Here is a 21,471-nt window from a genome sequence, read left to right as displayed (position 1 = left end):
TGCAAGCTGCATTTCTATTATCTCAGATCCAATTAACCATTTGGAGCAGACTAAAACATAACTAGATCAATCCAGAATCAGATTAATAACCAATCCATAATCACATTAATCACAATCTGTCCATAATTAGCCATCAGATAATCCCATTGGACAGGAGGTGACATGCAGTATCCCATTATCTCATTAATTATCTATTTTCAGTATCAGGCATTGTCCCCAAACACGGGGAAATGTTTTCTAAAGGAAAAATGGACAGGGAATTCGCCTTTGGCTACATCCTCCCCACGGAAGACCCTAATGGTTCGACGCTGAAGTTTTACACCCTTTGTTTGTGCGTGTTCTACTAGAACCAAAGCTGGATCTTCGGGAGATGTCATGTTTTTGAATAAAATATGATTATCTTAGGAAGACGGATAAATAAAACATTTGTTTCATGTGAATAAGTTTCTGAAAGAAAAGAAAACCCTTCATCAAAGGTTTTAATGGTAATGTGATAACAATAGCTTTGCAATGCTAAATCTTATTGCAGATGGTTCCTGTCCTTTTTTGTAATGTAAGTGAAATTGTGTTCCATCTGTTTTAATTTTATAATGGACTTAATCCATGGCTGGCTCTGAAAGAATCGGCATTTACTGCCTTTGCAATCTGCTGCAAACAAAAAAATTGTTACCGTTTCCCCTGTCTAGAGGCAACTCGTATTTGTGTTTGGGAGCAAAGACCAGAGTTGCTCTGTAGAGAGCGGGAAGCGCTGCCAGCCTCCCTGCGGCCAGGCAGCCCCGCCAGCGCTCACCCCAAACCCCGCTGGAATTGCCCCAAAAGCTGCTGGAAACCCTGGGTGCTGGGTGGAGGAGAGCAGGGAGCACTCGGGGTGGCAGGAGGGACAGACGGTGCCTGTTTTTCACTCACAGGCACTCCCCTCAATTCCAAGCAACCTGAAGGCGGTTTTCCAGAGGTCCCTCCTGCCCCGTACTGTTCGATGGTTTTGTGATCCGCTTTCCCTCAGCGCCCCCAAAACGAACTGACAATTGGCCTCTTTGTAAAATGGGGCTGCAACGGAATGGTTTTACGCCTCTTGGCATCACCTGGAGTCACTTCAAAGTTTGCCATACAGCACCTACAGGCGGTTCAGGGCTTTCAGCATTTCCCTGGCAAGTCATTTTTCAGGGTTTTCGACGGCACTGCCTGCCTGGTTCCTACCTGCCTGGGCACAAACCAAGTCCTGCCCCACCGTACCTGCCTGCTGCCAGCGCTCGGCTCTGTGCTCACACCCCTGAGCCTGCGGCACGGCTTTGCCCAGGGTCAGAAGCGTTCGGCTGGCTGCTGCTCCTGAGCTGGAGGGAGGTTTGGGAGAGCAGGAGGACCCTGCCCTCGAGTGGGAAAAGGGGTGATGCAACGCGCAGCGTCCCTGCCAAGCTGCTGTGTTCTTAGACGTGTCTCGTTCTCCTATCACCCTGACATTTTATTTTTGCATTTTATTGTTAGCACATGCAGATCCTGACTCACTCGGGACTCGGTGCATTCCACCCCGGCTGAGGACACCCTTGTGGACCCCCTTCTCCGTGGGGAGTGCGGGCACAGGCAGGACTGCAGGGCTGTCACTTGTCCCCGGGGGTAACCCCGCTCTGAAGAGCCGGCGGCACATTTCCAGCCCCCTTTACGCCCCTCACCTCCCAGCTCCGCTCTGCTGCCGGCCACAGAGCCACAACGCCGGCAGCGGCCGGACCGCGAGCCCCGACGGGTGCCGCAGCCCCGAGGCAGGGGACGCGTGTGCTCGCCCGGCCGTGCGGGTGTGGGTGCTGCAGCCCCCCGGTGCCGCGCATCGCCCAGCGGCCGGGCGGGGCGGGCGGGGATGCTGAAATCCCCTGGCGATGCGCGCCCCTGCTGGAGCGGGCACCCCGAACGCGTTCTCCCGCTCAGCTCCTGTTCAGTCGTGAACATCTTGCTTTCAGCACCTCCGGGAGGTCCCAAAGGTGCAGCGGGGGCTGCAGCCAGCTGGGGAGAGTGGGTCAAGCAGACAAACCTATCGGTTTGGCTATCGGTTTGGCTATCGGAACCCTCCTCTCCCCTTTCCGAGCTCCCGGCGTCTCGTACCGACAGGGCGTCTGGCTCAGAAACAAGTGCTTCAGCCGAAAGCCCACCCTGCCTCCCCGCTCCGAGCAGAGCGAGCACAGCCTGCCCTTCCCGGGTCGCAATTCCCAGCCACCACGCCGACCTACACCTGCCCGACGCGCGGGTCGGATGGAGGAGGTGGCTGCACGGAGGGGAGGGACGGGGCCGAGCCCCCAGGACAGCGGCGGTCGCGATCGCGGCGCGGCCGAGCTCTTACAGAGCTCTCGAGCTGCTCCCGGCAATGCGCCGTGAAGTCTTGGGGAATTTAAACCCGAGCCGAAGGCCGCCGAAGCGCTCTGCCCATTTCTTTGCTAATGCACAGGAAGCCCGTGGAGACCGGGGGCGGGGGGCGAGCGGAGAGGATGGAAAGGAAAGGGGAGAGCCGGGGCTGCAGGGGCGCCGCGGCGTCAGGTGCAGCGCCGCACCCCCGCTTGGCCGCTGATCCCGGCCCGCCGGGCGGCTGCCGCCGGGGCCCGACGGCGGAGCTCGGGGCGGCCCCTGGGGCACCTGCGGGGACGGCGGCACGGGGAGAAGCGGGGCGGCGCGCAGCGAGGAGCGGCACCGGCGGGGCCGGGGGCGCGGGGCTGGGACGGCGCCGTGCGCTCCGGGACGGGGCGGCCGGCACGGGGCCGCCGGGGGCCGGGCTGCCCCGCCGGGGGGCCGCGCAGCGCTGCCGCCGCGTACCGGGTGCCGGGGCGGTACCGGGGCGGTACCGGGGCGGCACCGGGGTGCCGGGGGTGCCGGGGTGCCCGCGGTGCCCGCGCCCCGCCGCGCGCCCATTGTTCGCCGCGGCCAATCCGCGCGCGCCCTCCCCGCGGCCGCCAATCGCCTGCGGGGGCCGCGCGGTGAGGTCAGCGCCGCCCCCCCCCCCCGGCCGGTGCGCGCTGACATCACGGCGCGGCCCGGCGGGGCGGGCCCGGGGGGGCGGGCGCGGCCCCCGCCCCGCGGGCAGTGGAGCAGCGGCGGCGCCGTCCCGCAGCCGTCCCGCATCGCGCCCCGCGCGCACGGGGCCGCCCGCATGGTGGACGTCCTCCTGCCGCGGCCGCTCCCGGGCGCCATGGGGGAGCCCTCCAAGAGTAAGTGCGCGCCGGGCCGGCCGGGCGGCGGGGCCCCCGGTGCCGCCGGGTGCCGCCGTCGGGGCGGTGACAGCGCCGGGCAGGGCTGCGGCTCCAAGCCTCGGCCCGGGCGCCGCCGGTGCCGCCGCTCCCCGCGTGCCCCGCGCTCCCGGCCCCGCGGCGCCGGCTGGTAGCGGGCTGCTCCTGCCGCCCGCCCGCCGTGCCGCCCGCAGCCCGCGCCCTGCCCGCCCCGCTCCGCGCTGCCGTTCGCTGCCCCCGTCCCCTCCGCGCCGCCGCTCGCCTCTCTCTCTTTCCGTGTTTCGGTTTTCTTTTTTTATTTCTCTTTCCGTTTTTCTTTCTTCCTTTCTCTTTCTGTTCTTCTGGTTTTGTTTGCTGCTATTTCTCCGTCTGTCTGATGTCTTGTCTCTTTCCGTTTTCGTTTGTCCACGTTCCTGTTTCACCTCTCTCTGTTTTGTTTTTGATTTTCCACGGGGTTGGTTTCCCTTTCTGTCTTTCCGTTATCTTTTCTTTTTTTCTTCTCTTATTCCTTTTCTTTCCTTCCTTTTCTTTCCTTCCTTTTCTTTCCTTCCTTCTTTATTTCTTTTCTTTTCCTTCTTTTTTCTTTTGTTTCTTTATTCTTTCTTTCCGTTTTTCTGCCGTTTTTGTTTTACACTTTCTCTGCCGTTATTTCCCGTTCCGAGGTAACACTTTTATTTCTCTTCCCGCGGTCCTTTCCCTCCGTCGAGTTTCTCCTTTCATTTCTCGCTGCTTCTCCCTCCGCTTTCGGCTTTCCTTCTATCCTTCCCTTTCCCTGGCCACGTTTCTCTTTCGGCTTTCCTTCCTTTCCCCTGCCCACATTTCTCCTCCTTTCTTCCCGTTTCGTCCCCCCGCTCCCGGCGCCCCGCCGCGTTCCGCGCCGCCCTGACCGTGCCCCGCTCGCTCCGGCAGGGCGGCCGGGGCTGGCCCTGTGCGCGGGCTGCGGGGGCCGCATCCAGGACCCGTTCCTGCTGCGGGTGTCGCCGGACCTGGAGTGGCACGTCGCCTGCCTCAAGTGTGCCGAGTGCGGGCAGCCGCTGGACGAGACCTGCACGTGCTTCCTGCGCGACGGCAAGGCCTACTGCAAGCGGGACTACAGCAGGTGACCGGCGTGCCGCAACGAAACCGACCCAAAAAAGCCCCGCGCGACCCCCCCCCCCCCCCCAGCCCCGCGCTCCCTGACGGCGTGGCGCCTCCCCGCAGGCTCTTCGGCATCAAGTGCGCGCAGTGCCGGGCGGCCTTCAGCAGCAGCGACCTGGTGATGCGCGCCCGCGACCACGTCTACCACCTCGAGTGCTTCCGCTGCGCCGCCTGCGGCCGCCAGCTGCTGCCCGGGGACCAGTTCTGCCTGCGGGAGCGCGACCTGCTTTGCCGTGCCGACCACGGGCCGCTCCCCGACGGCGCCGCCGCCGCCCGCGGGCCGCGCAGCCCCGCGCTGCCGCCGGCTGCCGCCGCGCACCTCGCAGGTACCGGCCCCCGGCGGGCCGCCGCGGCTCGGGGAGGGCGGCGGGGGGCGGCGGGGGGCGGCGGGGAGCGGCGGCGGCGGGGCTGACGGTGCACGCTCTCCCCGCCCGCCGCAGAGCCGGTGCCCGGGCGGCCGCCGGCCCCGCGGCCGCCGGCGCACAAGGCGGCGGAGAAGACGACCCGCGTGCGGACGGTGCTGAACGAGAAGCAGCTGCACACGCTGCGGACCTGCTACGCCGCCAACCCGCGCCCCGACGCCCTGATGAAGGAGCAGCTGGTGGAGATGACGGGGCTCAGCCCGCGCGTCATCCGCGTCTGGTTCCAGAACAAGCGCTGCAAGGACAAGAAGAAGTCCATCCTCATGAAGCAGCTGCAGCAGCAGCAGCACGGCGACAAGACGGTGAGCGGAGGGAGCGGGGCGGGCGGGAGGGCGCGCGCGGGGGGGCCGGGCCGCCCGGCGCCGCGCTGAAGCCCCCCGGCGTGCCCGCAGAGCCTGCAGGGCCTCACCGGGACGCCGCTGGTGGCCGGCAGCCCCATCCGGCACGAGAGCGCCGTGCAGGGCAGCGCCGTGGAGGTGCAGACCTACCAGCCGCCCTGGAAGGCGCTCAGCGACTTCGCCCTGCAGAGCGACCTGGAGCAGCCCGCCGCCTTCCAGCAGCTGGTGAGCCCCGGGCGCCGCGGCGGGGGGACGGGGGGGCGGCCGCGGGGCTCACCGCACCGCCGCTGCCCCCCCGCCCCAGGTCTCCTTTTCCGAGTCCGGCTCCTTGGGCACGTCCTCCGGCAGCGACGTGACCTCGCTGTCCTCCCAGCTCCCCGACACCCCCAACAGCATGGTGCCCAGCCCGGCCGAGACGTGAGGCCGCCCGGCCGCCCGCCGCCGCCGCGGGACTTCCGCATGCCTGCGCTCCCTGCATGAGACACCCGGCCCCGGGCCGCTCCCAGAGCGCCGGACAAACGCCTTTGTTTTTTAATTATTCTTATTTAAAAACAAACAAAAAAAATACCTTACTGACGGCCAAAAAGCACCGGGATTCTCGCTGCCTTCGCCAGACCGGAGAGAGAGCCCCCGCCCCGGTTATTTCGTTGATCGGGGGTTTCGCCCTGCGGATTTCGATGTTTCCTTTCCCCAAAGAAACGCGCCTTTCCCCGCTGGAGCCCGGCGTGCCGAGAGGCTGCCTCGCCCGCCGCTGGCGCTGGGGACGGCTTCTCTTCCCTGGCTGGAAGGGAAACGAACAGAAAGGCGTGCATCAGCGGAGAGAACGAGCGGGGACAGGGGCTCCCCCGGCGCACGCCTTCCCGCGGCCGCGGAGCCGGCCCGGCGCCCCCTCTGCAGCCGCTGCCCGGCCTCATCTCACGCCGCTGCCTCGCCCGGGGTCGCTGGAGAACGGGACCCGGGACCGAGCCTTTGTAATGGGGAAACCGGTACTAGTGGTGTTAAGTTATCAGTGGACGGAGGATGGATTGTTTGAGCCTTTAACGAACAAAAGTAAGTTATTGCTATTTATTGTCAGTCAGCGGTTGAATAGTGGGATTAAATATTTTGGACTTAATAAAAAAAAAAAAAGAAAAAAGAAAAAAGAAAAGGATTGAAACGAAAATAAGGGACGGGAGGGCGGCGGCGGGGCCCCGGCCACGGGAGCGGGCGGGCGGCGGGGCGGGGAGGGCCGGGCGGGGTCTGTCGCAGCCCCCAGCCCCGCATCCCCCAGCCCGCTTTTGCCGTCGCGGCCTCTCCCCCCCCGCCGGGGCCGCGTGTTCGCGGCCGGGGAGGCGGAGCGCCGGTTCCCCTTTCGGGCAGTCCCGGGGCCGCGCTCGCACCTGCTGCGGTGCCGGGCCGCATCCCCTCCTGCCGGGGCTGCCCCGGGGCTGCCCCGGGGCTCGGCGGCCCCTCGCACGCCCTCGTTCTCCCCGCCCAGCCGCGGCCGGCGGCCCCTTACCGGCCTCTGCCGTCACTCCGGCTCCCTCCCCGCTCCCCCCAGGGCGGCCCCGCGCTGCCCCTCGCGACCCACCGCCCGGTGCCTGGGAGGGCGCCGCGGCCCCGCGGGGCTGAGGCGGCGGCTGCGCGGGCACCGCTACCGCGCGTGTCCCCTCTCCCCGCCACCCCCTGGGCGAAGCGGCCCCTCACGGCCGGGGCTGCGGCCCGTGCGGCCGCTCGGCGGCTGCCGTCGGGGCTCGCGGGGCGCCTGAGCGGCCCGGGCCGCCCCGATCTCCGCGGGTCTCCGGCCGGGCCGGGCGGGGAAGCGCTGCCCGGTTCCCCGGCTCCCCCCGCTGCGGGGCCCCCGCATTCGTTACCTGCGGCCCGCTGGGCACTGCCGGGCGGAGCCGCGGCCGGGCCGGGTTTCAGCTCCCGAGAACGATCCGCCGGGCCCCGGCCGAACCCGTACCGTTCCTCCGTGGGCGCGGGGCCGCCCTCAAACCGCGCCCGAAGCCCCGGCCCCTTCAGCCCGCGGCTCCCCGCGGGGCCGGCCCGGGCGGGTCGGGCCCCGAGCGGCGCCGCCTCAGGTGCGGGCCGGAGGGGGGGGGGGGGGACCGGCGCGGGACTGCGAAGCGGGGACAGCGCCCGCCGAGGGCGGCCCGGAGCGCGGCGAGCTCGGTACGGCCCCGGCGGTGCCTTCCTGAGGGCCCCCGGCAGCAGCGGCCGCGGCTCTGGGGCCGCCGGGCCGGGTCGGGCCACGCTGAGGGGGCGGCTGGGGCCGGGCCGCGGGGCGCTGCGCGGGAAGGGCGCGGGGCGCGAGAAGAAAGCTCTGAGGCGGGCGGCAGGGCCGAGGGTTTAATGGGGGGGCTCCAGGGGAACGGCGCCGTCAGAACATCACAACGTTTAAACGAGCATTATTAAAGTCTTACCGAAACGTTAAAAACGCGCACGGTTTACAAAATCCGTATTATGCGGGACGTATCAGCAAAACATTACAAACGAAGTTTCCTCAGAGCCAGTTCTGAGAAATGCTTTAGACGTCTGCATAACTGGAAGGACATCTTACCCGCCTCGCTTGGCTGCTTTTTTCCCGTCTCCGAGCCTTGCGCTGCTTATCATAATTCAAACACACCAACATTTGTAACGCAGAAGTCACTCCATAGTCAGAATAAGTTATTTTATTACAAGACATATAGAACATATTTCCTCTATTGGCAATCTCGGTTCAGCAGTTCCGCAGTGCAAGTACCACCACATCACAAGGTAGAAAGTACCCAAACCATGACATAGGATTCATGAATGAAATAAACTCAAATTATCAAAATTACGAAACAGAACTTGAAAGTATCTACAGTACTTATGATATAAATAGTGCAAATTATATATATCTACAGCATAAGTATTTAGAGTATCAAAAATTTTTCGGAATAGCCTTTTAAAGAAGGTAGTCAGCACGAACCAGTCAGCATTACAATGCCAGGGACCTTAAAAACAAATACACCACTTATTTTTTCAAGAAGAACTGCCGAGCTTCTTCCCAGGACTGCCGGGGGAATCTGTTGGACAGCTCAAGATAATCTTGAGAATTGAAAAATTTTTCTGTTGAAGACAGAACATAAAATCACCAAGTTATTCCCTCTCTAGATAAGATGGCAATAAAACAAGAATAATGAACACGCAGCCAATTCGAGATAGTTCAAGTCATTTGCTCCCCTCCCCCTACCAAAAACTTCTCAAATCATGGAGTAATGCTAATGCAGAGCTACAGGCATCGAGGCTGGGCTTTGAAAATGGGAGCACGGGGGCCTGATGAGCAGAGGCACAGGTTTTTAATTTACTGGGTCGGGCTCTCCGTGGCAGGCACTGCGGCATTAGGAATGGCTCTACATACTGCGCGTTCCCAGACCCTGTGGGGACCCGCTCAGCCATGCTCCTGCTGGCGCAGCCTGGCTCGGCTCTGCAGCCCCCTGCTCGACAAAGCGCTGTGGAGGAGCTGTGCTCCCCGATTCCCCCAAAGCTCGCAGCAAGATGGCAAGCGCAGCTTGTACTCCTGCAAGCACTGCTGGTGACGTGAACGGACTACACATGCGTGCGAAGGTTTGCAGGATCTGACCCCGCCAGCAGCATGTTGCAGTGCAGCACTGAACAATGGAGAACTTTCAAATTCTTTTCTGAGCAGCGTTACTGTTCCTATTTTTTTTTTTTTTTATTTTTTTTTGGGGGGAAACAACACTGTCTGTCCTTCACATTAAAATGATATAATAGATAAAAATAATCTTGCTCATACTGCTATTATTAACTCAGCTTTTTGCAACGGGGGAATGTTTAGAAATTACACTCTCATGTCACCACGTAGTCATCTTTGTTTAAAAGTTCATTCAGTTTGAATAATGAAAATAAAAAAAAGTTTTCCACTTGGATTTTAGATATTTCTTCAGCAGATTCTCATGCAAACGCAATCCTGGAAAGTTTGTTTTGCAGACACTGCATGAGGCTGCTTCAAACTAGAAGGTATAATGTTGACAGTAAAATCACCATATGTTTATGTTAATTTTAAATTTTGTAATTTATTTTTAAACACAAAGCTTATGTTTTAGACCTAGAACTGCTTATCTTCTGCCAAGCATTCAGCAATACAGTGGTGAATTTCTGTTTGCTATTAGGGAGAAACAACTGTCCAAGCGATGTACTTTACACAAAATGCGGGTGACTCAAGATGATTTTCCCATCAATGCACTTGAATTTCACATTTGTTCAACAAGTAAGAGCTGTCTTAGCTGAGAATCTTTCAAATGGTTAGTCTAAAATGGTTAACTGCATTTTTACACAATACTTGGAACGGAGGAAAAGCTGCAATTCTTCTGCAAACTGACAAACTTCACAGGATAATTACAGGACAGTATTTTACTAATTTTTGGCTCCTCTGGTGTATTGGTATGGCTCCACGGCTTCTGTAACCTAAAACTTTTGAAGGTAGTCTTTGTGACAGCTAATTAAATGTGTGCACGTACAGGATCACATTTTAGGACAGAATACCACACAGCATTTAATAAAGATTAACAGCCTGAATTCCTGATACTGTGAATAGCAGACTGCAAGCCACACGTTTTAGTCAAATTTCAAGCTAGGGAGCCTCTCCCACAAATGTAAAATCATTCTGCTGTATTCCTTTCATGGTGAGGCAGATTGAAAAAATATCTCATTCACAGTAAAATGTATTATCTACATATTTTGTAGCCTAATTGCTACTCTGTTACATTTCATGGAGACCTACCCCTCTGATGAGATAACTGATTATCCATTTGGCCTGAACTCTGAGCAAAGTCCTATAAAAAAAAAAAAAAGAATCAGGTTTTCAGATCTTGCATCTGAGGAAATAAAACAACTTTTTAAGTATTCACAGTCACCTGAAAACACTAATACATTATGAAATCTGTAAATTCACAAACTGTCTTATTTGCTACACATCATAACAGATAACTGCTAATAATTAAATTCTATAATATACAGTGGACTTCATAACCTTTTTTTTTTAATGACACTTTAATACACATCACAGAAAAACAGCTTTTTAGTATCTTCTTTGGAAATAATTATTTATCATGAGCTTTTAATTTAAGACAATTGATATAGCTATATTTCTTTAAAACAAATAGTGTTTTAGACTTGCACTACAGAGTCCAAACACACACTTACAAAATCGTTGAATGATCCCAGTTTGCTCGGCTGTGCTTCCCGGTGACCCAGGAGCCCGAGATCCCGATTCACTTACTTCACAGTCAGTGAAGTTCCTCCAAGGACGTGATTAACTCCAGGCAGTACTGCGCCCGCTGCTCCTACTAGGCAGGAGGCTGCGTCCTCCAGAGTCGGCAAGGACACCGACTTCGCTCTGAACCAAGCAGGATTATGCAGCTCAACTGCCCCAGTGTGGAGAGAGCTTTGAGGAGCGGATCTTTAGTTTAAGCTCTCCCTGAGCAGAGGTGGTTTATTTGACAGGAGATACAATTTAGCAAATCATAGATACTCCTAAATACGTATTTTTAAATATTATTTCAGCCCATCTAGAAACAGAAGTAACAAAGAAAGGATGATGCAACCTTCTGCAGGAGGATGGAAATAGATCTGTTGGCCAGGAGGCTTAACGTGGATAGCTGTAAAATCCAGCAATCATTTTCCTTTGATTTACGCTGCACACATTTAACACACTGTATTTAAGTGTTATATTCGTACACATGACCAAACTTTTACGTAAACGGGACTTCTTTTTGCATTCCCTGGCACAGGAAGAATCTCATTTTCTAGTCACAGGGAAACATTTTACAGACTTTACCAAAACTTCCACTGAAGCAAACGAGAGATTTGCTTGACGAACTGCAGCAGGTTGAAATAAAAGTGCAGGGGCAAGGCTCTTCTGTGTGTAGGGGGATTTGAGCATTCCTTGGTTCCTTTCAGAATCGTTCTGTGTGTGTGTGTGTGTGTGTGTTCAACATTTGGGATGAGATCTTAAAATGAGTAAAATATTGAAGTATCAGTAAAGCCAGCAAAAACTTGACAGTGTAGAGCCCACGAGGATCTTCTGTATTTTAAGGCAACTCTTCTAAAAGCCTGAAGGAATAGCACAGGGACTTGGCATCTGAGATATAAATACTTCACTAATTATAAATCAAATTAATAACGCTGACCCTTGCAAATATACTTACATTTTGCTGCAGCTACTGGGGATTTAAATGCCACTATTAGACCAAAGGAATCAAGGTAAATAACCTTAATTATTTGATGGGGGACACTATTCCCTACTTTTTTTTTTTTTTAATTGGAACACAAATCAAGCTTGCTGCATTTACTGATAATGCTCATTTTTTGCTACCGCACCTTCTAGAGTGAAATCTGTAGTTTCCATATTAAAATGTTTCAATATAAAAGAGTCAAAGATGAATTATAGCTTTGTATTTAAACAGAAGTTCATTACAATATGGCAAATTCTTCTAATGCTAAGTTACGAAGTTTTTGTTGTCATTTTTAATTTGATATGCAATTATTTTAGTATTGAAAGAATAAAAAGTAGTCCCACTCAGAAGCTTGATAAGTCAGTTATAACTTAGTTATGCTAAGACTTTTAGTAAATATTTAGTTCTAATGCCCTCTCTCCCAAATCTGTGTAGCCTACCCTTTGACTAGCTGTAAAGCATTAGGAACGAGTTGGAGTAACGTTTCCGTATCAACAACGGTAACTCTCAGGTGACTGATAGAGAATCCTAAAACCGTATTATTCTGTAATAGCAAAGTGTTTATGAAAACAGCATTTATTCATTTGAAAATAGATGGTAAAACGTATGGAAAGCATGAGGCACATGTGAAAGCTGATAAATAAAGCACAGCATATAAATTTACACAAAGAGAACAAACCCGCTGTAAATCCTTATTCAAAACAGTATTTGTAATGACCTCAGTGGCTTACTGTCAAAAATAAAGATTGCAAGATTAGACCGGTAACATATGTTCTGTGTATTTTCTGCATAAAATATATACACTTCTGTTCAGTTCTCCCTGTAAATCTGATGTACACAGTATACAACTGTACATTTATATATAAACAGATTAACATACAGATTTCAGATATGCTGTATGTGCAGCCCTTTAAAAAAAATAAGTATTTTAAAAGAATTGTCTGGTAACAGTATGATCTACACCAAATCTTTCTTTCACGTCCAGTAACTTTAATGACAACAGGATGCTGCAGGCGACAGTGAGAACCCGAACTACTCGGTAACCTTTCAGTGTTTTAAGATGTCTCAAGTACAGGCATCATCTGTGGTTCGAAAAGAGCTGCACAGAATCTTAAAGTACTTCAATGCTGTTTACTTGTTTTACCTAAGGCAAGCGATTTCTATATACACTGCAAAGGTGAGAAAAACGGCTGCAGTCTTCCTGCATGCACTGCTCTTACTGACATAGCTACCTGAATGAATGTGGCGAGTAACACACAGCTCATCTCCTGCTCCAGGATGATCTTGTTCTGGGAGTTATTGTAACAAGCAGCTATTAGTGAAGGGAAGAGCACTTTGATTAAACGAGGATCACTGAAATACTGGAAAGGCAACTGGCACAGCTTCTGCAGCACTGTGGGGTGACGGCCAGATTGTACAATGATCTGAAAACACAAACGTAACAAAATTAGAACACGCAGCCTATCTGGTCTTCTCTTCCTGTTAATCATCAAGAGTGTTGAAGTCATGCTAAAAATATGAGCATGGCTGAGAAGAAAACATTTTAGTAAATACTAAAAATAAATCTTAGAACATTTAGTCCAACTAACTTCTGTTTTAGTGTGCAAATATTATTTTTATTGCAGGGGAACACAAAGAAAATAAGGCTGTGAAACTGCTTTTGCCTTTATCACCAAAAAAGACAATAAAAAGGAGAACTGGATTACTCTGAGCATTACGATACTTTTGTTTAAGACAAAGAATTAAAGCAAAGACACTGTTCTAAGTTTAGGACTACAAAAAACCCACCCACAACAACAAAGACAGAAACAACTGCTGCCATTTAAACACAGTAAGCATATCTTTATTGGAAAAATAAAAAAGAAAAAATCAAGAGCGAGATCACCACGACCATAAAAGCCTGATGAAGCTTGCTCATCCTTTACTGGAGTGCTCTCTGGCAATCACAGAGGACTCTGTTTCATCGTAGATGTCTGCTACACATTCTCAGGCACAGAAAAGAAAAGGTGATTGTAAGCTGCACAGCAATGAGTTTCAGTAGAGACTCCAAAAGATCCTCCCATCTGTATTTCTTATCTTAGTTTCTATCAGTGCCATTGACTCTAAAAGGAGAATTGTTTAGATAAATGGGACTGTTGTCATGAAGCAGGCTAAGTTTACAACTGCGTACATCTGGAAAAATAAGGCAATGCTATACTGGTCTCTTACAAAGGAACCTTTCCAATTTACTTGATATTCTTATAAAGTCTTTGTGATAAACTAAAAAAAATTCAAAATCGGATCTGTTCCAAGCAACCTCGATTAGACAATTATAATATGAAAGAGCTGTTTGACCCAAAGTTGGCTTTTCAGCATCGGAGGAAGCTCCTATAGGGCTGAACACTGTAAAACTTAGGGTCATGACTGTAAATTGTACTTGGAAAAACACAATTTTACAGGTACACACCCAGACAAGACTGCATTGAAATTAAAACCAGAAGGACAGAAAGAAGCAGTTGAGACCACAGGAACATAAATTACAGGGATTTACAAGTTTTCAAAGCACTTTTAACAATACCTTAAGAACACACTCTGAGTTGATAATGCAGTTCAGTTTAAAAACAAGATCAACAAAGTAATAGTTTGCATTTTTTCAGTTCACCAGCCTAAAAGGCACTGAAAACCTTTCAGAATACTGGCAGAATTGTCTTAATGCCCTTAAAGCCAGGAGGAATTTTTAAGAGACAAACAAATACGTGACAATTAAGTATATAGTGCTCTTTTGAGGAAAATATCTAGCCCACCACGAAAGCATTTGGATGATGCTGAACTTAGCTGTTGGCTACCATGCTTTGTGCTTACTGCTGGAATTGTAAATTAATCACGGTGGGTATGATCTAACTCTAGGTTTTTCTATGGCAAATCCTACAATCCGAAAAGTGCTCAGAATCAGTTGTAACCGTACTAACATAACTACAATTGGTATTTGTACAGGACAGAGTGAGAGAACTCCACTTCTTTTTAATGGCCACTGGACCTGAGGAACAGACCCAGGAAAAGCAGTTTTGAGGACTTTTAATTTTTCATTTCACACTTCACTTCCTTTACCTGTTCTAGAAATGCCATGGATAATTAGTGAACTCTTCTAAAATGAACAGTGCAGACACCCAAACAGCGCTCATGGAATTACTATTTCATTATCTTTTTCTTTTCAACTTTTTTTTACTAAGATGTTATCAACATTAAAGATAGGGAAGTTATACACAAGAGCTGCTGATTATTTTAATCTGCTATTTATCACACATGGAATCAATTAAATGAGTTCAGTTCATTGTACTAATGCAGCTACACTAAACCTGATACACTGCATTATGTAGCCTGAAAAAAATCATGAAATAACTCACTCCTCACTGGAAAAAATTCCCAAGCAAATAAACCTCTAAGAGCATATTCCTCGTTTCACTGTCAAGTGGCAGAGAAAGTGAAGTCCAGCACTCGACTGAGCAGATGAACATTAAAGAAAACAAATGAAAACCTTGTCTATGACTTTTTTATGATGGAAAAAGTTTTTTTTTTTTTTTTTTTTTTAAACAGTCACTTCCATCTCTTTGCTGGACGATTCTAGGGAGTTTTGCAGACCTGGAATACTCTTCTCATAAAATGCTCTCATATGAGATACAAACCCCTTACTGAAAGGCAGCACAGGAATTCCTGTCACATACTAGAACGCTAGAATTAGCTTTTCTTGTTGCTCTCTCTCCAGCCTGAAAGTCAGATATGCCTGTCAAACGTAACAAGATCTTAATTAAATCACTGCATTTCTGTACAGCCAAGCACTTAAGCACCTGCTTAACTCCACATATGTGCCTAGGTCCCATTAATATTTGCTTGCGGTCTTTTTCTGAATTGAGACCTCTACCAAATTAGTAAAAGCTACTCTATTGTTATTCAGAGCAGTTCATTCATATTGCTGTTTTCTGTATTTTACTTAAAATGTTGCCTACTATTAATTTCAAGATATTCATATCACCTCATTAGTTTTGCCCGTGCTTTGCTTAAAGAAATTGCAGACGATGAACTTGCTTAGCCTAGGTTGGTTTTGACCCAACACAGTAAACATTGGAAAAACCCTGTGAAGACAGAAGCTACATGCAGATAAGACAAACTGCAACTATGTTTGTGAAATACTATTTCATGATGAATTAATAAAGTTTTTCTTCCTGCTACCTGCCAAACTGAAGACCATCTCCGGTACGTTTCGGCAGCGGAGCCCAGCAGATGATGAGGAGATGTGAGTAACAGACAGCACGCGAGCGAGCATTGGCCAGTGGCACACTCTGCTCTCCACGTAGAATCATGTCCAAAATGAGAAGCTAGAGCATCTCAGGTCCCTTACTGTGCCAGACTCAGGCAGCCTCTCCACTGTGTAAGATGACAGTTAGGAAGGGCTGTACACAATGCATGCCACTCTAATACTTGATTTTGTTTACTTTCAAGCTTCGCTAAGAGCCATGTTTAGGAATAGTGTGCTCCTTGCTTGGTCTCTGTCTGAATTTCCAGCTTCCAGCCCGCGTGCTGTGTCTACAGAGCTGCGCTAGCTGACTGTCCAGCACAATGACTAATGTGATGACCTGGGGGAACTTTTTACTGAGCAACACCTCTCAGGGTTGCCTATCTGTTATCTTCTGTCACTCCCACCGGTTACAGCCTCCCGCAGGCCCCACTAATGTGCTTCATATCCAATAGCCAGAGGGGCAGGCACTCACCTCTTCCCTACCCCACCCGGCAAGCCCTGCTCCCGTGTGCCTCTCGAGTGCAATAACCATCCCCATCCACTGAAGCTTACCACTTAGGAAAGAATGATTCCTGTTGTCTCAAGGTGGAATCCATTTTTTTCTCAAGTTTACTTGGGCCAATATTCACTATATAGTATATTGCTTACATATTGCTGCAATTCTTCTAGCTGTGAAAGTCTGAAGCAGTATAAAAGTCAGTCTTTCAAAACAGGCTACAATGACAAAAGCCAGCAATATGCCACACAGCACTTGAGCAATAAAAAAAGGACAATCAATCAAAAAAATTAAAAGCTCCTTGTAGTATTAGAACAGTAATAAAGTTGTGAGGGGAACTCATCATTTTGCTGGGAGATAAGGCTTCCCCTGCCGCTGAAGCGGTGTTTCTGGCTACACAGTCGAGGTGACTGCTAGAAGGCTTTTCCATCCTGGATCCTGCAATTCTTCTTTGTATGCCCACTGGGACAGCTCCAGCACCTTTCCTTTCCCTTTTCTTTTCCCTTCCCTTTCCGGCACCTTGCAAAGCAGATCTTCACAGGACTAAAAGACCCTTGATAGGGAACTAATAAACCACAAGGACCTAAATAATGTAGGTTCAATTTCCTCCGAATAGCTTAGGCAATGTACAGCTCTTTCCTTTCTCTGAGAAGCTTCAGAGACCCAAAACGAACTTTCTGTGGATCCTGGAGCAATGAGAATCTGGAAGCTGTGACTCCCTTCCTTGCTCGCAAGGGCAGGGAGATAACCGCTCGCATACGCAGAGGGAGCCTTTGCATGAGAACTATCAAGAGAAAGACATTTTGGTGAACACCTCATAATTCTTCTTACATACTGTATGCGATATATAAAACATCTGTCTTGGATCCAATCTTTCCCTATATTCCTTTTATCATGAAAAAAATACTTACATGCCTATGCATAAACTTTTGCCAAAGCTACATAGTAAAACATTCATAGCTACCAGGATCCTGCTTTTTTGATTGATACACATCAGCAGCTACATGTCATAATAAATAAGAAGTCAAATCTTACCAAGTCAATGGCTAATTTTACAACAAAATTAAAACAAGAAACCTCTAGTCTTTGGAACAACACTAGGGTAGCTGAGTTTATAAACATCTTACAAGTAATAATCAGAATTTTCATTGAGAAATCTAACGTGTCAGTCAGAAAGTTGAGGAATGGGAGCATGTAAAACATTGAAAAAATATTACCCAAATTGAGGTGAACTGGTGATTCATGTATTCTTTAAGAACTCTAATATCCTGATTTGACTCATAAGTGAAGATGCCTGTGGCTCGGTTTTCAAGAACTAGTTTAATCAAAACGTTTTTTGAAGATTTACATTTTTTTTAACCCATGAGGAAGTATTGCTGCTGACAATCCAAATGTCTTTTTCCAAGTTGTAACTGCATACTTTCTACATGACAAGCATTTGAAAAAAAAAGAGAAACTAACTGAATTTAAAATTTGCCAGCAACTCTTCAGAGATTTAGAGAAGATTAAGATCATAGATGGTTTTTAAATGGTTCTATGCGCACACATTAAATATTGTCAGATATTTTGCTACAAGGAACAACAACAGAGAAAAGAAGGTTCAGTCTTACAAAATGATCTTTTTCACTCCTTCTGTAACAGTCAAGGCCAGTCCAGGATTACTAGAGAGTAGAAGTGGTGATTTTCAGAGCAATATTTAGTTTAGTTCTACTGATGGATTTAGGTTTTCTTGTTTCACTTGGACATTTGCAGATCTGGAAAAGCACCGTTCATGTCACTTATTTCTGTCCATACACACCATAAAAACACAGGAATTATCTTTCAAAAAGCGTAATTAATTTTCTGGTCAGGAGGAACAGAAAGCCTGCAGCAAGCTTTTTGTCTATGCAATGGCGAAACAAAGAACCGAGAAGTAAGTATTCAGTTGATTCAGAAAGCCAGGTTCTCAAGGAAGTAAACTGTGCTAGAGCAGACAAACATCATACTGTGAAATAATTATTATTTACCAAGGACTGTCTATACCTCTGAAAAGCTGCAAGATATCATCAACTGTACTGGTGATCAGCATGTCTAAAATTTGTAAGAGTTTTTGCCATTTATTATTTCCTCAAAGGTTGCTGGCATTTTTCAGTAATTTGACCAAGTATTAGAAGTTGTAGCTCTCGCATCAAATGTAAAGTGAGATGAAATTATCACAGCAACGTGTAATTGGAAACAGAAGAACTTGCTTGAATCTTAAAGTATAAAATTTCCTGAAGTGATGCCTTCCTCAGCTCTTGCAGAGAAAACACTCCTAATGAAGAACTGTAGTCCATAGTCTCTTAGTAAGAAACAACAGCCATTGTCACTGCAAGCTGACTACACTTTCTAGAAATATTTCCTTCTCTCTCTCTTTTTTTTTTTTTAATGAACCAAAGCATTAAAATGTCCACTTAGACTGTGGTCTTCTGCTGTAACCTATTTCAGGTTCAGACGCAATATTCTCCAAACAACGCGGACTACAAGGCTAACGGCTCTCTAAGGGGCACCCCCTGGCACTTCCACAATCTTGCATGACCTACAGTTCCCAACTTGGACATGGCCATTGTAAACATTTGGCTCTTAAAATTGTACTGTTGGTATGGGAACTATTAACGTTTCTTTTCTATTTATAATTTCTATCAAAGTCAGTTCTAATTGGCACAAACAACTAATAGCTTTATTGAACAAGAGCTGAAATGTTGTGCATCGACTCTGTAACTACAGAGAATACATCAAACGGTTAAACGCTTTTGTTTGATGTCAGGTTATTTATAACTTTGTAAAAGAAATAAGTCTTTATATTAGTAGTCCAGAGTTTCTCTTCAAAGTTAGATCTGCATTATTTCTTTGCTTCTATATAAACAGATCCCATACTGCTAGTATTTAATCAGCAGAATATGTCACCACTTAGGCTCTTCTTCTGTTTTAAGGTCAAGCTCTTTTCTTTCCATTTTGCAAACTCCGCTATTGGCAAGGCTCTGAGCAAAGAATGTTCTAAACTCCTTCTAACATTTATCAGGAATCAGAGCACCATTTCTATGCAAAAGCAATGTTCCAAAATGCTACATTCAAATTTAAAAATAAGAATTTGGTCTATTTGAAATATTTCAGTGTTTATTTTCTTAACAGCACACACAAGCTTTCCGAGAGAAGTTGGGCAGATAACAGAGTTCAGAAATAGCATTTGTCTTCCTATAAACCACATTATGAGTGGTGTCCTTTCAGAGCTAGCTCTATGGTTTAAGAGCACAGTGCTTTGTGGTGCTCTGGGCATGCATAAGAAGAGAAAAAAAATATCTGAGCAGTTTTTGTAGGATCATCCAAAGCTCTTTGAACATGCAGATAGGATAACAGCAAACACAAGTACAGTGATATGTTTAAAAATGTAAAAATGTCTATCAACAGTGACACTAGTGAGAAACCTAGATAAAGAAGTTCTTGGTGTGAAACTCTTGAAAAAATGTCACTCAAAATGATAACCAACAAGGTACCTTAGTTAAAAGAACAAAGATTATAGAGATTAAATTCATCAATAAATAAATTTAAAATATCAGCTTGACTAAAAGGTGAGAAGAGAAGAGAATGGAAATGGTTCCAATACGCACTGAGGCTACCTGTGAATTCAGCACATGCCCAGGCTACAGGATAAACTGGTAACCTAACAGCCAAACCAGGAAGAATAGTAAGGAAAAGCTTTACTTGAAAAAATGATGGAATTTTAGCATTTAACATAATGACAAGAAAATAAACATTTAAACACATGAGGTTGTTCTCATGCTTAATGTCATGCACATACTTAAATATCTTGTTAAATTCAAGGGTAACATTACTTTCTAGAAAAAGCTAAGCTTTATAGCTTCCAAAATAATGTAATGGTGGATTTATACGTTTACGTGTTGGAGTATTTATTTATTTATTTTTATCCGAGAAGAATATTATTATACATCAAATGTATTGTGAAATACATGTATAAGCTTAAAAAAAACCCACCAAAATCTACCACGTCTCAGTTCCTTAAGTATGGTTCTGAACACTGAAATGATCAGAATTGGACCTGTCAGCCCTGCATTATTTTTCAAGAATCATCTTCACATTTAGATAAGATCTGCAACTTTGAGGATGCACCACTTGGAACTTTAAGCTGCTGTTCTAGGCATGACCCTCTACGCATTTAGAGGTGAAACTCCACTGACGAAAATGCAGAATTCTTGATTTGAAGCCTAGAGAGGGAACAAGACCTCAGTCAAAAGAAGTTCAAACTGACTATCGGAAGAGGTTTCTGCCATGATCCTTGAAAACAGATCTAGCTGGATCAAAATCCCCAGAAGGTGCGAGTAAATAAACTATTACAGTCTAAAACACAGAAAATACTTTGTCTCTCTCAGAGCATTCTCTCTTTTCAAAACCAACCAAAAACCTACTTGCAAATAAGCTACACAGTCTTAGAATTTTTATTACTAGAACACTTTACTTTCTGGCTTCAACAATAAATGTAAAGGCTTTGTGAAATTATCTGATTGTCAACTAAAAAGACTGAAACACATGAAGCCACTTGACGTTACAGAGCTGGCTTGAGAAAAAGCTTCAGAGAGCAAGAAAACGTACTTTTCTGCCATGAAAAATATGCAAGATTTTCCATAGTATTAACTTTTGCAAGACTTAATCCATTTTAGTTTTTTTCTTTATATTTCAATTATACTTCAATCAAGTGATACTTATTTATTTGAGCTAAACATGATGAAATAGGTTCGGGAGACTTCTTTAGGTCTCTTGCATGTTCCCACCCATACTGCAGCATCCAAGTACTTGGAACAACTGCCAACTGCTGGAGCCCAAAGCTGTGAACAGAGAGCAGGCTGATGTCCTCTCCGTGTGGGGCCAGCAATGTTCAGGACAGTCACTGTGGTTCTGCAGAGACTTGGAAAACTTTAAGTTTATGGGAGAAGAACAGGGAGTTCCTTCACACATGAGGCAAAACAGACAATAGCTCACAAGGCCTGATTAAAGATTTGCAGACTTTAGACTTTGTGTTAAGTTTTGGTGTGAAATTTAATACTCATGGAAAAGAGAGACTGGCACGCTCGATTAGAAAGAGGCAGAGGAAAGACAGGCATCGTGCAAGCTTGTGCAGGCATCTCCACCAATGCATCTCCACTGGCCAATGTCAAAATATTCCAGGTCTAGGTCTTTACTGAGAAGAAAGTGCTTATGCCAAACTTTTTTTTTTTTTTTTTTTTTAAGTGGAGATTAAAAGCTGAGACCACCAAACTCTCTCTTCCTGATCTGAGATTAGGATATAGCCCTCTGGAGGCTGCGACATTAGCCGCTCTCCAGCCCTCTCTTCTTCTCAAGGCTTTACTTATGGACGATATATCAAG

The 21,471-nt window shown here is 48.3% G+C and overlaps 2 protein-coding genes across 8 annotated transcripts in view; one reads left to right on the top strand and one right to left on the bottom strand.

Moving 5' to 3' along the window:
- Positions 1 to 3,034: 3,034 nt before the first annotated feature.
- Positions 3,035 to 5,662, top strand: ISL2 (ISL LIM homeobox 2). The gene is made up of 6 exons (XM_083850826.1): positions 3,035 to 3,185; positions 4,113 to 4,302; positions 4,404 to 4,666; positions 4,781 to 5,064; positions 5,155 to 5,325; positions 5,405 to 5,662. Exons 1-6 carry the CDS (start codon positions 3,128 to 3,130, stop codon positions 5,519 to 5,521), a joined length of 1,083 nt encoding a protein of 360 aa, XP_083706952.1. The 5' UTR covers positions 3,035 to 3,127; the 3' UTR covers positions 5,522 to 5,662.
- Positions 5,663 to 7,739: 2,077 nt separating this feature from the next.
- The window catches only part of SCAPER (S-phase cyclin A associated protein in the ER), a 241,814-nt gene continuing 228,082 nt past the window's right edge, over positions 7,740 to 21,471 (bottom strand). For all 7 annotated transcript variants that reach the window (XM_083850810.1, XM_083850808.1, XM_083850809.1 and 4 more), the window contains 3 exons: positions 12,536 to 12,727; positions 9,851 to 9,902; positions 7,740 to 8,175 (listed from right to left, as the gene is read on the bottom strand). In XM_083850810.1, coding sequence (XP_083706936.1) covers positions 8,081 to 8,175; positions 9,851 to 9,902; positions 12,536 to 12,727 — 339 coding nt within the window. In that variant the 3' untranslated portion in view covers positions 7,740 to 8,080. The remainder of the gene's footprint in view (positions 8,176 to 9,850; positions 9,903 to 12,535; positions 12,728 to 21,471) is intronic.

Source organism: Anser anser, assembly GCF_964211835.1.
Source record: "Anser anser genome assembly, chromosome: 10".
NCBI lineage: Eukaryota > Metazoa > Chordata > Aves > Anseriformes > Anatidae > Anser > Anser anser.
Note: the sequence above shows the minus strand (reverse complement) of the source record. Positions and strands in the feature narration are given on the sequence as shown.